General features: G+C 42.0%; 1 protein-coding gene across 1 annotated transcript in view; it reads right to left on the bottom strand.

Annotated features, from left to right (window-relative positions):
- NR5A2 (nuclear receptor subfamily 5 group A member 2) overlaps nucleotides 1-24,841 on the bottom strand; it is an 87,753-nt gene extending 62,912 nt beyond the window's left edge. The window contains exons 1-4 of the mRNA XM_050900792.1: nucleotides 24,704-24,841; nucleotides 22,052-22,170; nucleotides 20,621-20,762; nucleotides 17,239-17,885 (exon numbers count right to left, since the gene is read on the bottom strand). Of these exons, the coding sequence (XP_050756749.1) occupies nucleotides 17,239-17,885; nucleotides 20,621-20,762; nucleotides 22,052-22,170; nucleotides 24,704-24,785 (990 nt within the window). The 5' untranslated portion in view covers nucleotides 24,786-24,841. The remainder of the gene's footprint in view (nucleotides 1-17,238; nucleotides 17,886-20,620; nucleotides 20,763-22,051; nucleotides 22,171-24,703) is intronic.
- Between the last annotated feature and the right edge of the window lie 766 nt (nucleotides 24,842-25,607).

Below are 25,607 nucleotides of genomic sequence, written 5' to 3'. Positions count from 1 at the left end.
CTATCCACAGAAGCTGAAGTTATTTGTTATTAAAACAAATCTAAATGAATATACTTTATATAGTAAAAATATACATCCCACTCCTTAAATCATGCTGTTATAGAGTAATAGGTCTTAGAAACGCAATCCTATAACAGTTACTACAAGTGTATTTTTAAAATCAAGAGAACAACTTAACAAGCTGTCACGTAGGCTACGTTAAATCATAATATATGTTAAGAGGTTTTAATTGTTTTTTAAACTCTGTTTTTTAAACAGATTTTCCCACGATTTACGACAGTTATGCAATGACAGAAGATGCTGTGGGAATGCCAGCGTGGCAGTGAATCCAGGACTTGCTCCCTCTCTGAACTGAGGCCTTTGCCACCAGGCTCCTCCATGCACACATAGGTGCCTTCTTGAGCCAGCCACAACAGATAGAGCAGGGGCCAGATCCTGCCAACACTCTGCCCTGCCTGCACTGCAGTCCTATCACACTTAGCAGAATTAGACCTCTGTATCTAACCCTACTCATTTAAGCCCGTTAGAGATTTTTAAGGCATGCAAAAGCACGATTTGGCTCTGGGTCCTCTGGCGCTTTGCTAAGAGGTGGGCAGTAACGTCTCATTTTTACGAGGCGCCTGAGGTAACTGTTCTGGATAGGGCCCCAATAAACGCAATCTTAAGATATGGAGTCACTATTTTAATTTTTTCCCACGAGCTGGAGCAGAACCGAAATACAATAAAAGAAGAGAGGTTGTAAAAATTATGCAAATTATTTCCCCATTTTTATCTTTCTGTGGGCATGTGCCACTATGAAATACGGGATTAGATGGAGCAACTTCCACCTGGGCTGCAGACACATGTGTGCATAATGGATCCCTGACATCTTCTTCTCCCCGAATTTCGTCCCCACGAGGCTGCCCCTGCCCAGGCGCGTATGAATGAACAGAAGCGCCTTTCATCCCCCACTTGCCTGGCGCTTCAAAAGGAACTACGAAAATAGCAGCAACAAAAATCCAGCCGCCTGCCAAAAGGCCCGCACACGTCCCATTCTCACAGGCATGCGAAAGGTTGGAGAGCTCAGCAAAATTTTTATGTACGGGAGCAGGCCCAAGGAAAACTCACACGCCATAACCAATTGTGGACAGAGGATCATCTATCAGCAGACAAATGCAGGAACTCCAGAATGTCTCTCCTCAAATGAAATAATATATCTTTGAAAGCCAATGCCCGTTTTAGGCCTGAGGCCCATATATCAAGCCTGAGAGGCTTGTGGATACGCTCCAGGGCCATTAACCTTCCACCTGTTTCCCCTTGTCCTTCAGGATGAGACCCTGCCCTTGATTTTACTCCCTTCCCCTGTTCATCTTCCGACAGAGTGTAAATGTAAAGCAGAGGGCCTGCGAAATAATTCAAAGGCAATGGACCAGGGACATGGTTACAAATCTCTGCCACTGGCACTGTGACTTATGCAGGCAGTTTGTCACACATGAGCCAGGTGACCTCTGTGACATAACAGAGAAAAATATCGCCCGAGATCAAAAGATGAGATTCAGAGCACTCTAACTAACTCTGGTGTACACAGCCGTGCTACGCGGTGGCCAAGGGTTTCCTCTCTTCCGAATACTGCTCGATCTGCTCGCTAGCAGGCAGGCCGTGCTCCTGCTAATTTCAGTAATCTCTTTTTCTCCTGTCTCTTCAGAAATCTTTCCTGTAACCTGAACGTCAAAATCTGCCTCCTCCTGAAGCTTCTCTTTTTCAAAAAAGATAATTAAATTGACAAGGAGAGACAGCAAAATGTCATTCAGCAGATAAATACTAACACATAAAAAGCAGTATCATTGAAAATGGTGGAACAGTCGCTTTTGCAAATGGGTCTGTTTTAATCCAGTAATTTTTGAAATCCTAAGTAATACTAAAACTTTGTATGAGCACATGCTGTCTCTGGTATTGCAATGAGAAGTCTTCAAAGTCTAAAACATTTATTGGGATTCAACTGTCATGACAGTTAAAATGAGAGTAGAGTTAGTATTAAAAATGATGTAATGCACCCAGATAACACACATCTATACTGATCCGTATTGTACAAAGAGATATACTACAGAACCAGAGTCACTGAAATAAAGCCTAATCAGATTGATTTTTTTTTAAATCTTGAATTCATTTTTCAAGCTGTGTGCTACATAGGAAGTTTCCCAGCTGTTTTGTACATTCAGGACTTCTCTGCTGGGTGCAGACAAAAGAATAAGGCCTAATGCAGTGTTTCTCTTTCACTCCCCATAACCTAACACTATGTCTGGTATGGACATTTAATTTTGTCTATTTCATAAATTAAAAAAACCCCACAACTGTCACAGTATCCCTGGCATGATGATGAAATGAGAAATACAACTGTAGCTAGATCAGCCTAAATCCCGTTCTAATCCTAAATCACTTTGGCACTTGCCAACACCTAGTTGATGAAAAACACAGTTTAACCCATGAATGTATATAAAAATACATGTATACAGACACACACACACAAATTCAGCACATATTGCTTACAAGTGTGCTAAATATTATCTCATTAGCTATATCATTCTGTCTTATCACATGCTGACTTTGAAAATTTTGCACAGAGTTCAAGCTCTTACCCAAATCATCTGAAAGGGTAGTGTTCCACTATGGAAATATATCTAAATTCACTAAATCTAAAAGCATAAAAAAAGTTGAACTATGGATAGGACTTGAGGCTAAACCATGCAGTAGTTATAAAGAAATGCACAGCTGAAAATCATTTCATGTTTCCCATTGACTAAAGCCTGACGTAGAGCATTAAATGACTCTGTTGCAGAACACAGCAACAGTAAACACGGTAAATGCAAAATTAATATTACAAAAAGATTACTGTGAAGTGTTACCACATGCATTTGTAAAAATAAGACAGTTGTTTGATTTTACAGTGCTAAAATCTTTTGCTCTTGTTCAGGCCCTGTGATTTCACATGTTTTCCTCTTTTTAATATCTCTAAAAAAAGCCTGCCAGAGATACAACAGTCAGCAATTACATGCGAGTTTTGTCACTGGTTTCAGTGAACTCCAATTCAGATCCCAGATGTCTTCATTTTTGAAAATACCTAGAGCGTTACTTTTTCATGTAAAATATAGGAGATATATCCAAGAGTTCTGGCCGTCAGATCTTTAGGTCTCTCTGACACTCCTACTGAATATATTAATTTGTATTTAGGCCTGATTTCACTTAGGCTTTCTGCATCTCTTTTTTTTTTTTTTTAAATATATTTGATGTATCCCTGAAAAAATTAATATTTAATTTAAAGAACACCTAGCCCAATCCATTGCCTCTTACAGTAAGTATGATCTAGTGCATCTGCTTTTGTAACATTCATGAAATTTGGAAATCAAGGCTAGGCATCATATGCTACTCTAATACAGGATTTTGCTCATTTGAGTGTTTGATCCATTTTGAATGCCCAAATGGCCTATTAGAACTTCCAAGACATAAAGAAACTACTTAAAAATGTTATTAGATGTCTAAAAATACTATTATATGAATATAATAAATCATAATCTTTATAAATACACACTCAGATACACATGAAATTATTTGTCCCATTTACCTCCCACCATGTGCTCTTTGTGTAAATAGCTACTGAGCATCAAATATTTTATAAGATTAAAGGTTACAGCACCCTGATTCTAAAGAAGAGAATTTGACTCTTGTTGGTTTTAATATAACATAATGTCTTGTCTTGAGGAAAAAGCCTTAAATTTATTGGTTGACATACTACACAGATGCTGCAAGTCCAGTTAATTGTATTTTTGAGTGCTTATGCCTCCCTGATTCAGTCATTTAAAACAAAAGAAAACAAGGAGTATTTAACATTTAAAAATAATAATAATAATAATAATATGGGGCATGAATCATTCCTTACATTCTTTTCCAGCTACAGGCAATTTCTGTTGGGAAAAGTGCCATATAGTATCGACAGTGACAACAAATTGTATTGTCCGGTGAACATCTGTTTCCGACTCCCACACTGATATTGCAGGTTGAGTACTTTTGATTTAGTCTTCACAGGCTGCCTGACCACAGAGGAACTGGAAATTACTGGTACGTTCAACTTTTATTATTGGAACACAGGAAAACTTTACCATCATGCTGGGAAGTTCTGTGTCTTTTGAAATATTGGAAAAAGGGTTATATTAGCACAGAAAGTCACATGCGATAGTTCTTATGAAGAAGGAGAAAAGTGGCTCCTGTTCATTCATGGTGTCTGTCAGTACATGTGGGTATACAAGTCTGAGATGAAAATCTCAAAATGGAACAGTATTTCTGTTTTCAAGATGCAAGGTTTGATGGCGAGGGGTTGGGGGGGGGGGGTGTTCATTTTTCATAAAACCAGCAGCACTGCAAAAAAGGACCAGATTCTCCCAGTCTTGCTCCATACGTAGTATTGTGTCCCTATACAAAATATTTCTGAAATCCAAAGCAGTTTCTATGGGGCGGAGCAGGCTGAGGTTTAGTATGGGTTGCAGGATCTAGCCCTAGAGAATGTCAGTCTCAAAGAAAGAACTGTTCTTTTCTAACTCTCATTTATTGCACCAAGTTACTATGATAGCAACTCATAGAGAAAGGCTGTGTTAACTAGCTAAAATTATTACTGTTAAAAACTCAAAGACAATACTAAGCAATCTTTTCAAAATTGAGGGGAGTTTGTTAGAATGCTCAATGTCATTTTTTCTCACAGTTATGCCGCCATTTGTTATTCAGCCTGGATAAAAAGGTAGGGTTCCGCTTTGGCAGGGACAGAGAAGAAATGAAGATACATTCTTGATAGGCACCATGTGCCAGTTTGATAAAGCTCCAACTCCTGATCTGTAAATACACCAGCCAGTGCTGGGATAAACTACTGAAAACTATCCTCTTTTACAGAGAAAGAGGGAGACAGAAAGAGAAACTCCACTGAAACTCCTGTTAACACTAATTAGAGCTGCCAGCATGCAGGGGAATCAAAGGCAAAACATGTGGAGCTCCCACTGAAGTCAAGAGGAGAAGGACATGCCTCAAAGGAGAAGCATGCAAATTAAAAATACATGCTGTTCAAGATTACCAAATGAGCTAGCCATGTAAACACTGACGTTGAGGTGTAACCCTTCCTACCAGGAACACTCCCCCTGAAAGTTCATTCTTAGGAGAGAGCATTGTCCTTGACCACGCTTGCAGAATGAGAATCTATCTTGTCAATGACAGGTCCAAAACAAAGTAAAGTAATTGCCATGTGTTTGTTTCTACTTAAAGTTGTTATTATTACTGTTGCTGTTGTTAATATTCTTGTTGTTTATTCACTGTATTATAAACAAGAACCATTGTTTTCCAAGTCCTGCATCAGAAAGACAGTTTTTTGATGCTACTCCTTATAGCGATTTTGGATTTCTCAAAGACTAGAAAGTCTGGGTAGAATCTTAGCAACATGGCCAATATTCAAAATGCTGTTGGGAGATTCTAGGTCTCAGCCTCAAATGCAGAAAATTGCCTCATCTTACTTTTCATGAGTGTAATATGTACTTATATATGTACTAACCCAAACAATACTCCAACACTATTTGCTTATGAGTAGCTTGCTTTCTATCTCCCTCTCTTCTCTCTATCTGTAGATAGATGGAACTTCAGTGATTGTGGAGTGGTTACAAAAGAAGCTGAAGCTATTTTATACCGTGGAGACGTGGGTATGAGCTACACATTAGACTTGGCTTCCACTTGCACACTAGATGATTTGCACCACCACCTTATTTAGTCTCGTGTCCCAGCAGCCTGTCTACTACATCCCTACCATCTCCCACAATTCTTTCTAACATCAGGGTTGTTATGCCCTAAAACTACTGCACAGACAAACGGGACTAGAACTTTGGGCAATTGTTGCCTGTTATTCTCCCTACATGTTTTTGCTGTTACCTGAAGGAAAGTTAATAGTTTGGATTAACTATCTTTGTGGTTTTATTGTGATTTTTACTAAGCTCCAGGAGTAGAAGGATGGAAAGGAGCCACTGAGCCACCCACTCTGAACCTTTTTCTCAAAGATTTCCACCTTTTCCCAAAAGGGTGCACAAGGAGTTTAAGGGGTTGGCACTGAAACACACTGACTGTTGTTGAAGATCTCTGTGGGATAGGTCAGTGGAGCCCAGAGCCACAAATAACTGTAGTTACTGCCTCCTATGTAGTGGTTGTGGTACTAACACTATTCCCAAGAAAGAGAAAGGAAAAGAAGAGAAAATAAATAACAAAAAGGGCATTTAGAAATAACACATAGCAAATGAAACGTAAAAACTTGACACAGGCAGCTTTACAGAAGAAAACAGGAAACTGGTAGATGCTGTGAGTGAAACTGGAAATACACTATTCAAGATCTTAACTTGCACTTCTTATTCGGACAAAATTCTCACTGGCTTCAGTAAAGGTTTCTTCTGATAAGCAGTATAAGACTGAGCCCATAAGCACAACCCGATTTACACTGAAAATTACTATATGCAAGACTGACTTGTTCAGCTCTCTATTTAGGAGAGTAAGCAGTTGTAGGTACACATTTATTTCCTTGTACAGGGAATTCCGGCCATAGCATGGAGATGAGGATGGTTCCCAGCACTCTGTTACTCTTTTCTCCACATAGCTTGAAGAGGGATGAAGTAGATTAGGGGATGACTAGACAGCCCTGTCTCTACCTCCCCTAAAGTGCTGGATTAACCCTCAGACTAAATAAGCAGCTGGTGCACGAGGGCTGCAGTAAACTGCTTCTCGAGTGGTGAGGGATTATGACTCAGCACCACCAGTCACTGTGTTTGCTCATTACTCAGGACAAATTGCGAGACTGCAGTAAGTATTCCCCAATAAATACCAATAGGTATCCAGATGAAACAAACAGACGGTGCTGACTGTAACACCAGAATAAAGATACAATTCTTTGTCACAGCCAGTGTCACTTAGTCAAGGTGATGTTTCCTGTATTCAGCAAGCATGCCAGTAAAAGAATTTCCTTGGCATACGGACAACGTGGAAATGTCCTTTTAAAATCAGTTAATACCAACAGAACTCATGAGCTAGCTGGAACCATTTCCTATGCTATGGAAAGAACACTTGAATAAGGTTAACCAAGACATTTCACCCTCCCAACCTCCCCCCTCCCCATCTATTTCTGGATGTCTTCTTTTGTTCACCCTTTGCTAATTATAGTGGCCTTGCTTAGGTGATATTTATAGTCTTAAAAGAGTTGCCTGACTTTTAGAACACTTTATTCATGTATATTTCCTGTGTTTATTGTTGTCTTAACTAATTTTTTAAATTAAATTTACTTGATCCAAGATTTTATTTAGCAACAAATATCAAAGAAACTTTTCTTTCAACAAATGCAAGACCATTTGTTTGTAAAAAGCATTTTTCTATTTCTGAATTTCTGAAAACAGATTTTAGTTTCTTTCCCTCTCCAAGTGATGGGTATGACAGATGATTCCAGAATTAGACAAAATGAAATTTCTTTTTTCAGCACAATATGATTATTTGGTATCTTATTTTACTAATTTATCATATCTTTTTTTGTCTGTAATGGTTGCTTTAATGACTGGGGTGTTCCCAAGACACAGTGTTAAATACTTGTTTGCCCAGACTACCGTGATGTTTACCTAACCACCTATAACTGAACTTCTACCAGCTACAGAATTGGAAAAAAAACATTGAGAATGTCCACCTAAAATTATAGCTTCACTTTCCCAGTGGCACTGTATTTTATCTCTTTATTAATTTTCCTTAATTCCTTCTTAAATCTGCCCTTTTATTTCTTCTGTAGTTGCTCTACAAATGTGCCTGTAGCAATGCTAATAGCAACAACTTTCAGTCCCTATTTCAAAACAGCAAATAAAGGACATTTTAGGGAAAAATTTGGTGCGTGTCTTTCAGCTCTACTGAAAGCAGATGGATTTGGGGAAATGTTAAAGCAAAGCGTGAGACTAACTGGTGGTTCGCCTTTCAGCAGAGACTGTTTCTCCTTCCCTGGTAGCTGCCATCCACTCAGACACACACAGGCAGAAGTAAGGGCACTGCACCTCTGCGGGGGACAAACCCAGGCAGCTACGGCCCCGTTCAGTGTGCTGGCGCCCCAATGCCTGTTTACATATCTCTGTTTTACCCCCAAGCAGTGTTGCCTAGCGGGACCAGTGAAGGGCAGAGCAGCCCGTTGCAGCCCACTCCTAATGGCCACACGGGGAAGGGGGTGGCCCCTTCCCAGGCGGGCTGCTAGAGCCCCTCAGCCCTGTTCCCGCCTAAGTCGTACATGTCTTGAGCCCAGAGCTGGGCGCCAACCCTGACACACACCTCGCCCTGCCCCACAGTGGGGTTTGAGCGCTATGCGGGTGCAGAAACACAGGCAGCAGAGTGGCTGCCCAGGGGACAGTGTCCAGCCTCGTGTGGCACCTCAGGCTGCCCACCCATGCCCCTTTTACACAGCAGAGTCAGTCTCAGGTCAGGGAGAAGGAACGTGTGAGAGAGGCAGAGCCGCAGCCCTTGAGTTAGCTGCTTTTTTAGGGTTTGCTCCCAGCGTTATTTGCTGATGTCCTGTGCAGGGCACAGCTCCTCTTCCTGACACAGGGCCCTGAGGGCACCTGCAGGCACTAACAGCCCCACCTGGCCCCCACCCATGGCGCCATTTAAGCTCTAGCCGAGGCCCTGACCCTCCCTGGGCTGCCTCACAGGTAAGGCTCCCTCACTGCCTGTGCGTGCCCTTGCCTTGTCCCTTCAAGTCATGCCTTGTCCCTTCAAGTCATGCCTTGTCCCTTCAAATCATACCTTGTCCCTGGGGCTGATGAGGCCCCCCCGTGTGAGGGTGGTGGGGTGGGCCGATCTTGTCAGCACCCCTGGGGCCTGCCCTGGTTTGAGCACAGGGGCGGCAGGCCCGTGTCCCTCAGCCAGGCTGAGGTGGCGGGGGCTGCAGCGCCTGTCGGTTTCTGTGGCATGTGGAGAGCAAATGTTTCAGATCAATTTTATAATGTGGTAAGATAGCGTGCCAACATTAACTCTGAATAAAACTGTGCTTTTTATTCAGAGTTGAAATGAAATGTGATAATTAAGAGGTTTCTTATTAGGGGGAAAAAAAAAAAAATCAGAAAACAGTTAAAGGCTGTCCTAAAGATAGTGATGTTACATTTAAGTTTGCTTTTAACTGCTCTTTCCAGCCAGGTGTGGGAAAAGTGGGAAAGATTAAATAGCTACTTTATATGTCACTTTTAGTAAAAGATCTGTATTGCACTCACTTAATAGAGTACCAGATTTTGGACATTGCCATTGTCTTCACATTGGCTGTGATGGAGTTCAAACCAAATGTTTATCATTCATTTGGATATTTCTTGAATAGCACTCAGGTTTAAACTAATTTTTGAAATATTATTTCCTCTTGTACTAAAACTCCCTTTCTTGAGGTTGCTATTGTTGCATACTGGCTTATGGGGGGTAGGGGGAATAAGCAACTGAATTTTATTTCCAGCACGTGAAATTTTTTTTTGCTTCCTTTTGGAAGTAGTCTTGTAACTTGAGGCTATGAAATAGAGCAAACCATGATAGCTTTGATACATGAAAAAAAAATTAAATCTATGGCTAAGTTTTTGGCTAGCATAAAATGACATGCTTCCCTGGCAATAGAGGGGTGGTTCTATTTTAGAAGTCTGAAAATCTACTTGTTAATGCATACTGGCCAAAGTTTGGAAGTGGAGAGATACCAGATAGATGTTTAAGTGCAGTCTGGCTCTTGATTTTACTCTCTCTATTTGAAACTCCATTTTATAATAATTTTAAAATTGGAAATGGAAAAAACTTAAGTCCTCTAGTATGGTCCTGTGCCTATATAGCTGTATAGTGCATCCAACCTGTTCTGACTGATCTTACAATTTACAGCACAATTTGAAAGCTCTCAGCTTTAGGCCTTTTCTCCAATGAGTCTGATGACTGAATGTTGTGGAAAGCATCTTATTGGTGCTACTACAGGTAGAACACAGTTCCTCATTCTCCAAGGTCTTTGTTTTGTTCAGGTGTTGTGCTTCTACATGGCTGCCATATGGTTGTATTCGTTGCTTCATCAAGCTATGAATATTCAGATCTCTTAATCTTTCTTCATAAATCACACTTTCCTCTGCTTTTCTTGTCACTTGTCAGTATTTTTCAGCCCTAGAGCTGAGCGGATTATGTGAGCTATTGACTCCACAGTGCTGTATATACAAAGATGATCATCCCTTGATCTGGAGCAGCTTACCTCTACATATGAAAGTATAGAATAACATTTATATTATAGGACTTCAGCAGGGCTGACAGGAAGTCTGTAAGTGACTTCAGTAGGCTAGGATTTCATCCTTACTGTAGGTGATCCTAAAGGCTACAGGTTAACAGAAGAACATCCTTAAATCTGAACAGCCTTGATAGATTTATAGAGGCAAACTTTTACTGTAACTGGGAACCATCCCATACAACAGAAATATCCTACAGGTATCATACACAAGTGCTAGATCTGAATGATACAGGTATCATACAAAAACTCTGGATCTGAATGAAACAAGTTCTCTTTCTGTAGTAAGATTTACTGCCTGGTTGTAAGAAATGTCATAATTTGCAGGAGGGAAAAATGACTTTTTTTGTGGCAGAAACTTGCAAAAAAATGGAGTTCTTTGCAAGTGAAGATCTGTCATTCTAACAATAAAACTGTGACTTTCTTAAGCAAAACCAGGAAACATAGCTATGACTTTCCAAGAGACTGGAATTGTTTAATTTTTAATGTGCAAAGCTCTCTCCATCATTTGGCAAAAAGAGCCAATCCTCACAGCAGAAAATAACAGTTAAAAATAGTGGTCTGGAAATAAAATAGATTATGTTAACATGGCTGAGCATTCACTGTTCAGTTTCTTAGCCAGTACAGCAGTCATTATCAGAATTCACTTTAATATCACTTTGGACTAGCCACAGCCACATCTAAGCCACAAGATCTAAAGAGCACTATTTTTTTCATCTTGCCCCACAGCAATGTGATATATGTTTGGTAATGCACCCAAGTAATCTTTGTACTGTCACTGCTGACAATTGTCAAACTTAAATTGGAAACTTTTACACTTTGAAGGAAAACATTAAACCGTAATATTAAACTTCTGGTTTGTGTAACAAATGCCTCCAACTCACAGATGGACATGCAAGTGTGGCTCTTCCCTCCCATCAAGGCTGCAGTATCTGCTTCAGGCCGTGTGGCAGGAGTGGCTGTAGCTATGTAATTCCCCATGTCCATACTACAGCCTATTATATCTCTACTTGTCACTAGCATTAGGATGGGCTGGACAGCTTTTGGAATTGTTACTTTCTCAAATTTTCTCTAATAATTAGTAACAAAACATTGCTATTGCATCACGGCTGTTCATGGGAACCTGGGTAAGTTTGCTACAGTGAACTGGTGACTGCAGATCCGCTCAAGTGTAGAATTGGCAGTGTTTCAAGAAAACACCTACATGGAGCATGGTTCTTAGTGTGATGCTGAATATTGGGTGTTAGATGGAAAAATGACTAAATCCAGAGTGACTGAACTCAGTCTCGTGCTATCACAGGTGATAACACCATATGGCAGAGCGAAACTAAAGTATCCAGCTCCGACATGAAAGGGTGTAGGAGAATGTCATCTTTCTTCTTACCCCTACAAAAAGTGCCAGGGGCTTAGCACTGAACAAACTGTTTAGAAAGACTGCAAAATGACATGCCCACGTGCTGAAATACAGCATTTAGTCACATCCTTTGTTCAGAGGAGAGCCAGAAGAAGATCATGAAGTTAACTTCTAACAGATTGTTCCCCTACAAGGTTCAGTTATGTGGCAGGTATAATCCCATGCTTCATTAAACCTTGGTTTCTCTGCTGAGGCTTCTTTCTATAGCAATGATTTTACTATTTGTGAAAGTACATTAATGATTCTAAAGCATTGGTTGTTGTCCTGGTTTCGGGAGAAAGAGAAATACTTTTCCCTTTCCCCAACTTTTTTTAAATATTTGAGAAATATTTTTTTCAGATCCAGATACACTTAAGCCAGACTAAAAATCAACAGCTACACATGACAACATATTAACTAATCTGATTACTGATATTAAGGGAAATTCTGGACCTCGGTTTCTGGCAGCTTCCCTGATTGAAAGAACATTGCAGAAGTTTTATTTCATCAGCTATGTTAGTTACATTTCCTGTCCTGATAAACGCATACTACAAAGTCCAAAAGCACTTCAAGTTATATAATTGCCTTTGATTACTTAAGTCTAAATAATATATCAACCTTTCATCACCCTGAAGACGAACTTTTAAGGTATACCACTGCTGATATTTTTTTCTCAAAAAAACCCAACACCCTATTTTTTTTCCTATTCTGTGTTAATTCAGTTTAATAATTCGATTTCTGTACTGTAATTCCTTATTTTCTATGCATTTCTTGATACTTAATTACATGGAGACTGAAATTTGAAATCAAAGCTGATGTATTAACAGGAGTTCTGTTAATGCTATTCACAGTAAGTTTGCACTGCTTTAAGAAATAATTTGAAACTCTGCTAATATAGTTGTGCTTATGGGGAATACATGATACAAAACTAGGCCTCTGTTCACTTATTAGCCGCCAAAACATCTGTGTTACCATGTACAGTAGAGGTTCTACAGATAGGGTCCTTTTGAGATACGTGGTTAAACCATTGTTTCTTTGGAGGCCACATTTGCAGCTAGTGTAAGCATGGACAAATTTATACTCATAGCAAGAAATCTGTCCCAGAACTGATACAATCTGACATCAATGAATGGCCTAAATTTGCAAACTCAGTGAATAGTTCTAGGATGAGCTTCTTTAACATGAAGTACACTGGCTCTTCCTGCAATCATTCACTAAATGGGTTTGTGCTCACATAGTACTTTGACCTATGACATCCTCACTAAAATAGCCAAATAAGTCAAGGTAATATTTTTTGTGAGTCACAAGTCCTTTAGTGCTTTTTTTGTAACTATCAACATTTAGTTAATTTTCTGATCCTCAGCCAGGAGAAAGTATCCTGAGGGCTGTTCTACAGTGCAGGTCCTGTTTTCTTCCGGCCCCAAGCAGAGACTGCTTTCTCTTATGGGTTGAGGAATACTTAGCTTTGGAAGTAGTTGTTGAATTTTCCCTGATGCGGGCTGATGAGGAAAGACCAGTCCAGTGGAACTCTCTGCATCCTTTCTTGGGGCCCAGTAACCTTTGGACTCTAGAAACTGTTGCAATATTTTCTTTTTAGCTTTGTACAAAGACCTTTCACCTGACTAAGACAGCTGGCTACAAATCTAGCATCCCCAGGGCATTCCTGAGTTTTCTTAGCTGAGGATAAGATGGATATATCTTACTTTTATATTTACTGAGCTTTCAACAACTCCAGAATAGCAAACAAAGGCCTTCTTTACTATGACTGTTAGTATCATCATGAGTCTACTGGGAGGTTATCTCCGTATTCTTATTTCATCTGTGTATAAAGAACTATTCAGAAACATTTCTCACTATGAATAAGCAAGTAATATGTGATGTCAAAACCCAGAATTTATGATTGAATTACTAATTACAAAGTATTCTGACTTCACAAGACAGATAGGTATGTTTGAGATTTTAGCAGGCGTTAAATCCAAAGTTACTGGATTGCAACTGGCTGCTTTGGATCTTTCTCTGACATTATTACTAATCCTGACTACTTTGCTTCATTAATATTTCCATTAATTTCTGATATCCAACATGAAGATGGGAGGATCTGCTCCTTAGCAAGTATGAGCATTAGCCTTAAATTACATGCTTAAATTCATATACAGGTCAAATTCTGTAAAACACAGTGCATGCTGTAGGTAGTTCCACCCAGTCAATATTTTTACCTTTTACATGCTTACATGTATAACACATTCCAAAAGAGGTGTTGACAATTTGTAGAGCAACAAGTGAGACAATTGTGATAAGCATAAGCTGATAAAAGCTTCATGAAAAAGAGTTTTAAAATATGTTTGTTATCACTTGAGATCTCTTTAAAAAAAAATCAAATTTTCAGCCAAATGGAAAGAAAAAGAGAAAACTTAAAAACTGTAGTTCACTGGTGGTTTTTTATTTTTATCTCTAGGGTAAATGTGGCCTAAACCACTGATGGACTGGGACAGCATTTTTTTATCACGTCCTCCTCCTTTTCAGTCCCTCCTGAACTGTGCTAGCTACAAGTCTCTAGGTGTAGCAGAAAGGAAAATATTTGCCTTTTATATGAATTGAAGAGACAAATGTGTAAGACTAAATTTAGAATGCAGTGAAAGAATACAGTAAAGAATTGCAAACATGCTATTTAGTAACTCACAGCCAATTGTGCAAGGCATCACTTATGACAAAATCATGATGAATTTCATACAAACTACATTTAAGCTTTTTTACTGTTTAATTATTTGAGCAATTTAAAATTTTAGTCCCAGAGATCTGCAAATGCACCTGTCGTATCTGAAAGACATTTCAAGATTCAATTGTTCAGTTTAGACAAGTAGGAATAATAAGAAAATATCTTCTCAAGCAAATACATACTTCTTAGCTGTGTATAGGTAGGGAACAAAGTTAGCTGTTCTGAAAATCTAGTTGCATCTTTATCACAATTGCCTCTTCCCTTCCTTCTGCATTTAAAATCTCTCTGTCATATCCTTAGGTGGTTTTTTTTCCCTCTCCCACAGGTATTCATGTTCCGTGGAGCAATCTGAAATAGCTGCTTTTGCTACCTTGTTCAGAAGGAGCTGAAACCATGGATGGATAGAAGAGAGCTGTGTTCAGGAAAGGTTTGGAAACCCTTTGTTTAACTCTGATCCTCTCCTCTCAGCTGCAAAAGAGATGGTGTTACCTGGTGCTGTTAACAGTGTGGAGTCTGATCTAAACATGTTTTGAGCACCTCACTTTTTTGAAGTTGAGAAGCTTAAAGTTCTTAGCATTGTGTGTAATCTGGTCCCTAAATATTGGATGTGAATGGATTTCCAAGTGTGTTGTTATTGTTCTGGAATGCTGTGCAGTTTAGTTGATCTTGTCCAATTGAAAAAAAAAAAAAAAAAAAAAGATCTGGATATGCCAGAAGGTATGAAACTGTCTGAACTCTAAGTTTCTAAGATGTAAAGGGTACAAATATTAAGATGAAACCAATGCCTTCTAAAAATGTGTGAAAGTCAGTTCACTAGCCAAAGGCTATATGTAGTGAATTTCTAGCATATATGTATTTCCAGAAGTCTGTATATACATGGTAGTGTATATATTCATCCAGAGCCAGGAGAAGTTGGTCAGCATTTTCATGAAACAAATTTCTGCATCTTTTGTGTCCATACTAGTAAACATATGTTGGTTGAAGAATTTCATCCAGGCTGAGGTTGGAGGTGAAGACCATCTCTAAAACTATTCCCAGTACAGCGTGTTGAATGCTTATAAAATCTGCCTATTAATTAAGTCATGGAACCATAAAAAGTAAATGTTGCTTGAATATCTTTTCATATTCTCACTTCAATCATAACTGGAATTTTAAGGCAGATCATAACTTAAAAATTCTTACACTGAAGAGTATCTAGTTCTCCAAGTCTCAGTGATTTTTAGCATGGTTGCTCCAGACTAAAGTAATCCTCAGTGTATGGGTAGAAAGATCTGGTCCCTGATATTTAGGACATAGTCTATTGGAAATGTAATATGTTTGCAATTTTAATTTTTAAATTATTTAAAATGGGTAGCATGGCTTACAGCTTACTGTAAAATTGTAAACAACTTGGACAGCAAACAAAGATGTGATGGTCTTTTCCTCTCTTTAATCCATTTTCTTTTTCCCCTCTGAATAAACTTCCTTCCTTCTTTTTCTTTATATAGACTGAGTTTTTAACGGTTCCTGCAACCATTCGCATGAAAAATTGGAGAGAAGCTAGAGTTGTATATGCAACATATACAGCTTGCTTTTCTTGGAATCAGGCTTTATTTCATGTGTCTGCGTCATTATGGTTACGACAGAAATACTGTTGTGGCAAGCATCCTGACTGCAGCTTTTTAATGGGATCTCCCTTCTGTGCTCTTGATTCATGTAGATTTAATTGTCAGCGAACTTCTACAGTAATTGTTGTATTTAGATATTGTATTATTTTCCCTTAGCTTGACAGTAGTCAGCAAGAAATTATGGGTGGTCACAAAACTTTACAGATTTCAGCGGCAAATAGTTGTGGCAAAAACAACTCTGTAGCAGACAGAGATTCAGTAACTAGCAATATAATAGGGAAATTTAGATGTGATTTGAGTTCATCATCTTGAGGTTTTTTTGAGACAGAAGATCTTTATTCATTCCAGGGCTAATTTCTGTATCAAGAGAGTGGTTAAAAACTGTAATTTATCTCTATTGTCTGATCCCAAATTTCTGGCTTAAAATTTCAGACCTGACCACAACAGACCACAAAATTGCCTTAACAAAAAGTCTGAGAAATGTAAATGGGGGAATTTCTGGCCACCAGAGAGCTGTGCATGAGGATTTATTGGGTGCTCCAACAAAATTAAGAGCCTAAAGGTCATTGTAGCCAGCCTAGATTAAAGGAATCCCCCACGTATCAGTGATGATGAGAACCAAAAGGACTCCTTAAGGTATCTTCTTCCTCCTTGCTTTCTGGTCTGTGTATACCCTGCTTAGGATTCAGCCTTCATGGTTAACTACACACACGAGAATGCACAAAATAATATCCCAGTGAGAAAGTGAATATTCCAAATACGGACTTATATAAGGAGTGTACAGAGATGGACAGAAATGGCATTCCCCCATATGTTAAATGAGGCAAGAAAATAATTACATAAATGAGCGCAGAATGGTGTAACAGGCATGCTTACAACTCTGAGTACAAGCCATACAGTAAGCAATACTGACAGGGAAGGAGTCAAATTTATGCGATGCCCTATGGAGGTTAATAACAGTTGTGATAAATAATAAAGTACAGAAGAGCTGAACTGAAACTTGAACCTCTTTGCTACAGCTAATTACAGGCTGAGGTGGAAGACAACTACAAGTTTCTCCTCATAATAGTCTGCCTACTTCAAGCCAAATAGATTAAGAAGGAGATGCTGGGGGGAAAAAGAAATATATATATAAACCATACGTTCTTGCTTGAAGTACAACATTGTAACAAATGGTATTTTTTTTCTTGATTGAATGATAATATAATGTAAGATTGTTACCTACCTTAAGTTCTCTAAAAAAGATGCTACTCCTAGCCCACTCAACAATGGAGAAGAGGGTTTGGTCAGCCATTTTACACATAAGCCCAAATGTGTTGAGCTTCTCATGTTTGCTTCTGTTGGCTTGCTCTTGCTGCAGATATGCCATGATCTTAGCTTGGACTTGCGGCTCATCTGGCTCACATTTCAGGAGTTCCAATATCAGATGTGGAATACTTGCTGGTGAGCTTGTTTGATAACTATCCATGTATGAGTAGCCCATTATTGACTCTGGTGAACTAGTGTAAGGGTCAGGGTACTCAGACTTGATAGCACGGCTTGGAAAATGGCCATAGGTTTGGTAACCTTGCAAACTGCCATGGGGCGGCATTGTCATACTAATTGGAGAGGTTACAAAGGGACTTCTGTCATAGTCTGTAGGAGGCAAGGCAGTATGGTTCAGAGGTAGGCCTTTGGAGGCAGAATGGATGTTCTGGATTGCAGAGGATATTGTCAGGTCAGTTGGCATTGCTTGGATCACCTGAGTCATGGCTTCCAGTTTAAGTCCGTTTGCTCGGATAAGAGCTTTCTTCTGCTGCTTCAATGCCCTGTCTCTCTTGTACATTGGTCCAAACTTGTTTCGACCACCACGCATTCGGTCAGCTCGCACAGCTGTCAGGGGAGAGCAGGAAGTAAATCATAATTAAAACTTGGAATCAACATTCTTTAATGAAACATACATTAGGACAGAGCAGAAATGTAAAAATGTAACTTTGTTGGTTTGGTTTTTTTTCCCCTCAAATTCAAAGTAGCACTTTTATTCCTAAAGAAAAAGATTTTATTTTGACTTAACAAATGTCACTTTTTTTCTGGTAATTTAAATATCACATGCATATATTACTAACATAGAAGGACTTCTCTTTACATTGATTAGGACACAGGGACAAACACAATGGTTGGCTACAGGAATTTCACACCTGCTATGGGATCATGTGGAGATCTCAATGTATATTTGGTTTTATGTCAAGCTACTATGTCATTAAGAAACAAGGGCTGATGTCCAGAATTTGTCTGAGACGTATCCAGCGGACCACATTGTCTCATTATAATCATTCCATTACTGCCTTCCACCGCAGCAAAACATCTGAAACGTAAATTGCGAAATGTTCAGTAGTCACAAAGGGGAATACGTTTTTCTTGGTGAAAAGGAAATATTTCCTTTTGATTCTGTTCAGGTTGGTGTAAAACTTTAAGAGATTTCTAGTTAGCTGAACAGCTCTACAGAAATGTTTAGCTGCAGTTGGAATGTGCAGAGAGAAAGCTGTCAGCTTGCTGCCTTCCACAGAGAAGGTGGAAGTGAAACAGAAACTATTGACACTGTTCTGGCTTGTAATATCTCTGGAATTAGAAATAATTAAAACAAATCCACCTCAACAGCTGCCTTGGGAGTCATACTGGTGGTCTCTGTCACAGCAGTGTCTGTCACCATGGTATATATGTAATGGACTAGCAAGGAGCTCTCACCAAGCCCACCTTGCCCAACGGCAATTGGATTGAAAGAGGAACCTTTGACAGTCTGGTGACATGTTGAGACTGCTGAGATTGCTGGAGGTTAAGTTCTTGAGCTTTTTATCTTAGGGATTAGTAGAACATTAAAAATTTATTATGAATGCTAGATACGCATAATACTGTACATTATCATAAGGACGTTAACGTTTAATGATTTTTTTGGTCCATGGCAATTTATGCACTAGACTTTAAGGCTATATATATCGCTATCAGGGAAATACACATATAAATGTCACAAGTATTTACAATTATGGAAGCACGTGTTCTTCCAATTTTCTAAACAAAGGAAAAGAAGTTTTATGGATGTGTGGATAAGGAAGCTAAAGTACATTTTCTAGAGTATCTTTAAAACTACAGGCACTTTGTTTAAATTTGTAGTAAAAATGCTGCTGCTAATATTGCTGTTGAATGTTGATTTGGAGCAAAATGCAGGAAATTAAAATAATTAAATCACCATGCTGGTAAGTGTAATTAACTTTAAATCTGTACACAGAGTATCCTTCCAGGTATTCTACAATTAAAAACTGTGAGTCAAATTGGATTAGCAAATGCTTTGTATAACTCTTACAGAAATTAAGGTGAACTGCATGTAATCACGGCAGACAAAATTTGGTCCTGTATCATTGTCAGCAATTGAGAGGAGTTAAAAGTAGGAGCAGATAAATGTATTTTATCCTTATGCTTAATGTCAACGAGAAAAGGATTCCGAATGTCCTGTTATTGTACTATTCGAATTTGGAAGAACATGCAGCGATTCAGGATGTTTAGTGCAGTGTGTCAGTGCTAGCTCAGTCTTGTGGGCAAATAGAATAGTATTGAATCCATCAAACTGCAGGAGGCTGATTTTTCTGTTTATCTTCAGTTATATCAACAGCTTTCCTTTGCCAGACTCAGGTGATTGGGTCTTACCCTTTATGGTTCCCTTAACGGTTTATAGTTTCCCTCCTTGGCCTGATTTTTCCTGGTTAAGCGTTTAGGGTGAATGCCATTTCAGTACAATTGTAAGAATAAGGAATTTAGGAGCTTGTCCTTGGTCAAGCAGAAATGTCATTTGCTGTGAAATCTGAATTTTAATATTTTATGTATCAAAATTAGAATGAACTGTGTGTGATTCTCAAATTCGAGTCAATGATAATTTTGCATTTGGTTATCTCAAAGGGTATTGTACACTTTTCATTGTTCTCTGTACATGAGAAAGTGAAATGAAGTCAAAAAGTATACTTCAAAGTGCCTTATTCTCTTTCATTTGTAATAGCATCTCAGGTGTAGCATCACAAAAATATAGGACACAACTTTAGAGATTATTTGGTTCCTTAATCCTAAAGGCAAGTTGGTGTGAGAAAAACCCTTATTTTATCTGTTTCTTTGTTTTCTGCCTTATTGTCAGAAGAATATATATAAAAAAACCAACCCTAGATAAAATATAAAGAAAATCAGATCACTCTCCATAGCAATGACTAATTTTTTTTCTAATCTGGACACTTCTTGAATATTTCATGTTTAATGTAAATTAAGTCTGTTTAAAAATCTGCAAAACCATTCTATCTAGATCCATTCATTCACAAACTCTAAAACACTGAAATATCAAATTATATGCATATACGTAAAAATGGATTATCGTTTTGACCAATTGTTAGTGATTTCTCATTTACTCATTAGATTTTTTTATAAAGCAACAATTTCATTAGGCATACAGTCACCTTTTACTATAATTTCAAAAACACGATAAATATGTAGCTTTTTTTAATAAAATAGCATGTAACAACATATGTAATCCTATAATTTTCAAAATTAATCTATAGTATAGTTGACAATATCAGCAAGACTATAGCTCTTACCTTCCAATTTCATTCCAACACTTAGACATTTTTGAAATCGACAGTAAGGGCATCGTTTTCTCTGTGTTTTGTCAATCTGGCAATTCTGATTTTCTATACATGTATACCTTTTGTTATTCTGGACTGTTCGCTTAAAGAATCCCTGTATGATAGATACAAAAGTTAGCCTGTTTTGCTTGAATAGCATGTTTCAGCATTTTATTTTTTGGAAATCATTGTAACATATTTTTCAGACACCACTCAAGCACTTATGAAGTTACATAGTTTATTTTAAATTACGGTGAGATGTACCCAGGAGAAAACCACCAGAGCCCAGAGGAGGTTTTCTTGTGTTAGTGCTATGTTTTATAGACTTATGTCAAAGTTTGGTAAGACTAGCTGTAGTCTCCTGTGCCCCTAACAGTGGTAGCAGAAATAGTGAGGCTGACCAGTTCCTTTTGTATTCTTTAATCATTGCAAAATTATTAAAGTCTTCCTTTTAAAGTAGTTTTACATGAAATAAATAGGGACACTGTTGCAAAGATAACAGAAATACAGAGTACCTCTGGCTACTGTGCATCCCAGTGGTGCATGCTAGAGGCATAATAAGTGCTTGTTCATTTCTCATTGATTATTTTTTAATGAAAATATAATGTGCTAAGTTAATTTTTCCATGCAACTAAATATTTTAAATCTCATTGTTCTGGCAAAGGAGTGTCCTTTACAGTGCATTACTTAAGTAACCATAAAGAACTTCAAAAAAATTTTACATGACAAATTTGACATGTCATAAATTTGTAAGTATTTAAACCCTTTAGAATAATAGAACCATGCAGATACATTTATCTTCCAATATGATAAGTTGCATTTACAAATATTTTATTCCCAAAATTAATGAATGATCTAAACCAAATCATACATTAGTTACTTGACGTGATGTGTCAAGTGAGCTCTGACAGTTACAGTTTGTATTGAAAAAAGTGCATGGTCATTACAGTCACAGAAATTTACATTGTAATATTGAAGGATGAAAAAATCTTAAGAAAGCTGCATTAGATTTTGCAAAGCTGATCTGTATTGAGGATACTTTTTCTACTTTATCCTCCAGGAACAGAAATACTCTGGATGTATATAAATCAACTAAAATCGATATTTAGGACAGTTAGGAATGAAAGTTGTTCTAGAACTACATCACTTCACAACAGCAAATACTTAAAAGCAGCGATAATGCAAAACATTCCAAGTTGTTTCCATTTGTGCAGATGAGATCTCTCCAAGAGAATTCTAAATCCTAAAGCTTTTTTGGTGGTTAATTTTTTTACATGAATGTAACAAGAAACATATCAGAAATAAGCCAAATTATTACACATCTCTTTAATTATCATTTTTTCTGCTTATATTTGAAACTTTTTTTGCTGTACTTGTGTTTGTATGAAGTAATTAGTACAGAACCTTGCAGCTTTCACAGGTGAGAAGTCCATAATGGTACCCAGACACTTTATCTCCACAGACTGGACACAGTTCCTCAAGGTCTTCATCATAAGAGTAATTCACCATTTTAAACTGAGACACTGAGGAAAGGAGAAATAGCACATTCAGTTAGAATTTACATTAATAACTCAAACTTTCTGCAACTGTTCTCATCTAGAGAGAAAGCTCACTTAAACACACATACCACTGCAAATTGGGGGGAAAAAAAAAGTTTTATTTTTAAAAACCCAACTTTCATTGAGACATGCAACTCTCCATCAACAGCAAATCTGCATGATACTTAGCAAGTGGAACAAAAACTATCAGCTCCTTAGTTTTATGTTCTAAGTATTTATATTTACAGAGTGCCCTTAAACTACTCCTTAGTTTATGGAATCATAAACTAAATGAATTGATTTAAATCCGAAAATTATCAGGGGCAAGCTTTAAAAAAGCAGAATGAAAAGATTAAGTGTTACTTGTGTATTTAAAGTAACTCAGTTCGTTTCCTTTAAAGTTTTCTTTCAACATCAGCCTGCAAATATTTACTTAGCCTAAACTTGTGTCTTACAGACCCAGCACTTTTGCGTCGCGTTAAATGCAAGTTACTTACTTGCAAAACCAGCTTAAAACAGCGTCCTCCGCGCCCCCCAAACTCGTTGTCTCGGGGTGACCGCCACCCCTCCGAGCCAGCTCGATCTCCCACCCTGCCCCAGCCGATGGGGCGAACGCTGCATGCCCAGAGCCCCCGAGTTTCGCAGCCAGCGGTCCCGCGGCGACGGGGGAGACGCTTTTTAGCCCCCGTCGGCGCGGCTCCCAGCGGGTCGGCAGAGGGATAGCGGGCCGGGACCGCCGTCCTCGGGGGATGCGGTCGGGGCCTGCCCAGCCGGCGCCCCCCGGTACCGGGGGCTGGCGGGAAACCTGCGCGCCGGAGCCGCCTGAAGTTTCTGCCGCTCGGGGAAAAGGCGGGGAGGAGCCGGCCGTCGGGAGGGGACGAGGGGGGGGTAAAACAAGCTGAATGAAGGCACAGAGCGCGGTCACTCGAGCCGGGCTCCCCCCACAAAGAGCCCAGTCAGCCGCTCTGTTTATTCCCAAAAAGAAACCCCGCCGCTCACCGCGGAGCCGGTTTCCTTCCCCTTCCCTGCTGCTAAACCTCCGATCTGCTCGGCAAGCGCAACAGCAGCGGAGGGCTCCTGAGCAAGGCGAGAGGCGCCGGGCATCGCAGCGGCTCCGCTTAGGATGTCGCCTCTTTGCCGGTAACCCCGCGGCTGCCACACTTCGGGGTACCGGGGCGGTCAGAGTCCGCCCGAAGCCTCCGGACCGGTCGCCCGGCTGGGGGCGCGGGACATGCGCGGGATCCGCGCGCCCCTCCGCCAGGGCAAGGGGGCTGCGCCCTGGCGCTCGGGGGAGCTGCCGGGGAGCGCGGAGGGCATTAACCCGCCAGCACACAGCCGGGAAAACGTTTCCAGAGCGACCTCGGCACGGCCGGGGATCGCCGCCTGCCAGCGGCGTGGGGCGGACACGGGCGGCCGCAGGCGGAGGAGGAGGAGGGCCCGGCCCTCCCCTCTGCTCCCGCGGCCGCGGCTCCAGGGCCCGGTGCTGGGACGAAGTTCCCCTTCCTCGCAGGAAAAACCAAGTGGGAAAGCAGGGTTTTTCCGAGCGCCGTGCCCTGGCTCGGAGCCTCCTCCGCGGGCGAGGAAAAGGGCGGGGGGGCCGCCCCCAGGAGCTCCGAGGCCCCCGGACCACCCCGCCCCAGCTTCCCAGCAGGCTCCCGGGAGGAGAAGGGATAATTTCGAAAGAGCAGCCGGGACGGGAGTTTCTGCCCCGGGAGAGGCGCGCAGGGCGGGGCGGCCCGTGCCCGCGCACCGGGCTGCCGGCTCCGAGGCAGGGAGCCGACCCCCCCCCGCGGCGGCCCTCGGACGGGCTCTCCGACGCCTCCCTCCGCGCAGCGCTCCGGCCCGGAGTGGGGCACCGGGCACGGCCCCGTCCCGCCCCACAGAGGCATTTCCAGCGCCACGCCAGCTCGGGCATCCCGCTGCCTTCGCGGGTACCCCGCAAGGGCGCAAATCCGCCGCGGCGTCGGGGCTCTATACTGGGAAGTTTCGCACCGTCGCCGCTGCCACCTGCGCTGTGCCTGCGGGCGCCGCACCCGCGGGGCAGAGCCCTCGGGGCCCCGTTTCGGGACGGTGTGTGCCACACGGGGTGCTCGGCAGGACTTCCCCACGTAACTCCCTCTGCCATAAACTTCGAGTCAGTTTTGCGCGGACCGGGGACGAGAGCGAGCCCCCCCGGATCTGCAACGGGGCCGGTGTTCTCGAGCAGTGACCGGCGGGGCGTCTGCACCCCAGGGAAGGTTCCCGCCGGCCAGATGCTTGACGGTTCCCCGGCCGCGGTTGCACCTCCTGGCTGGGGCCTTGCCGTCGCCTCGGCGCTGGTGCCCCGGCCCCCAGAGCTCGCCCGAGCCACGCTGGAAGTTGGCCCGCGAAGGCAGGGGCTCGGCGGGGCGCGGAGCGTGCGGCGGCGGGGGAGCTCGCAGGCAGCAGCCGTAAACTTTTTTGGCAGGACGAAGGGGCAGTTTGCCGAGGGGGGGCCGAGCGTGCGCGAAGGGGGAGTGCCGTGCCTTTCCCCCCTTACCTTGCATGTTTTCCGGCATCTGCCCCTGTTCCCCATTCGACCGGGCGAGTCCCAGGGCCTCCGTCTCCACTTTGGGCAGCATGACAAGGCGGCTGCGGGCCGGGCTGGGGGCTCCGTGTCCGTCCGCGACACCAGCACCTGGACACGGCAGCACAGATTTAGCTGGAGCAAGGGGCGCTCGGCGGCCGCTGCCTCTTCCTCCTCCTCCTCCTCCTCTTCCCTCCCTCTGCTCCACGCCAGCCCTTGCCCTGCTGCAGCGGGAGCACGAGCGGCCCCGGCCGCCGGGAAGCGCCGCCGGGAAGCGCCGCCGGGTGCCCGCGGCTGGGGGAGCCCCGGAGCGGTAGTCGGGCTGCAGGCGGCGGGGGCGGAGAGGAGAGGAGGAGGAGGAAGACCGGGGGGTGCCAGGGAGGAAGGAGGAACCCCGGGAGCCCGCAGCAGCTCCGCCCGGGGCTCAGCGCGGCGGCAGCCCGGCGCCCCGATCCATGCGGAGCGGCACAGTGCACAGGAGCGCTCTGCCGCCGCTGGTGCTGCTGGACAGGGTTCCCACCCCCGTCCCCCTCCTCCCTTCCTCCCTCCTCCTCCTCCTCCTCCTCCTCCCCCTCTTCCCCCCGCCACAAGTGCGGAGGTGCCGAGTCGGGACCTCCAGCCCCGGGCCCGCGGGGAGGCGCTCCTTGAGCCCGGGGGCTGCAGGGCGCGGGGGGCTCCGGCGAAGGGGGGCCCTGACACCACCCTAGCAGCCAATAAGGCAGAGGCGGGATGAGCAACACCCCCCGCGCACACACACGCACCGCACACACACGCACAGGAGCACACACACTTGTCCAGCGCGCTCACCCCCTGCCCGGTTGTTAAACCGGGCTGCGGGGTGGGGGCCTGGGCTGCAGCCACCCCTTCACACCCCAGC

Source organism: Gymnogyps californianus, chromosome 8 (assembly GCF_018139145.2).
Source record: "Gymnogyps californianus isolate 813 chromosome 8, ASM1813914v2, whole genome shotgun sequence".
Lineage (NCBI taxonomy): Eukaryota > Metazoa > Chordata > Aves > Accipitriformes > Cathartidae > Gymnogyps > Gymnogyps californianus.
Note: the sequence above shows the minus strand (reverse complement) of the source record. Positions and strands in the feature narration are given on the sequence as shown.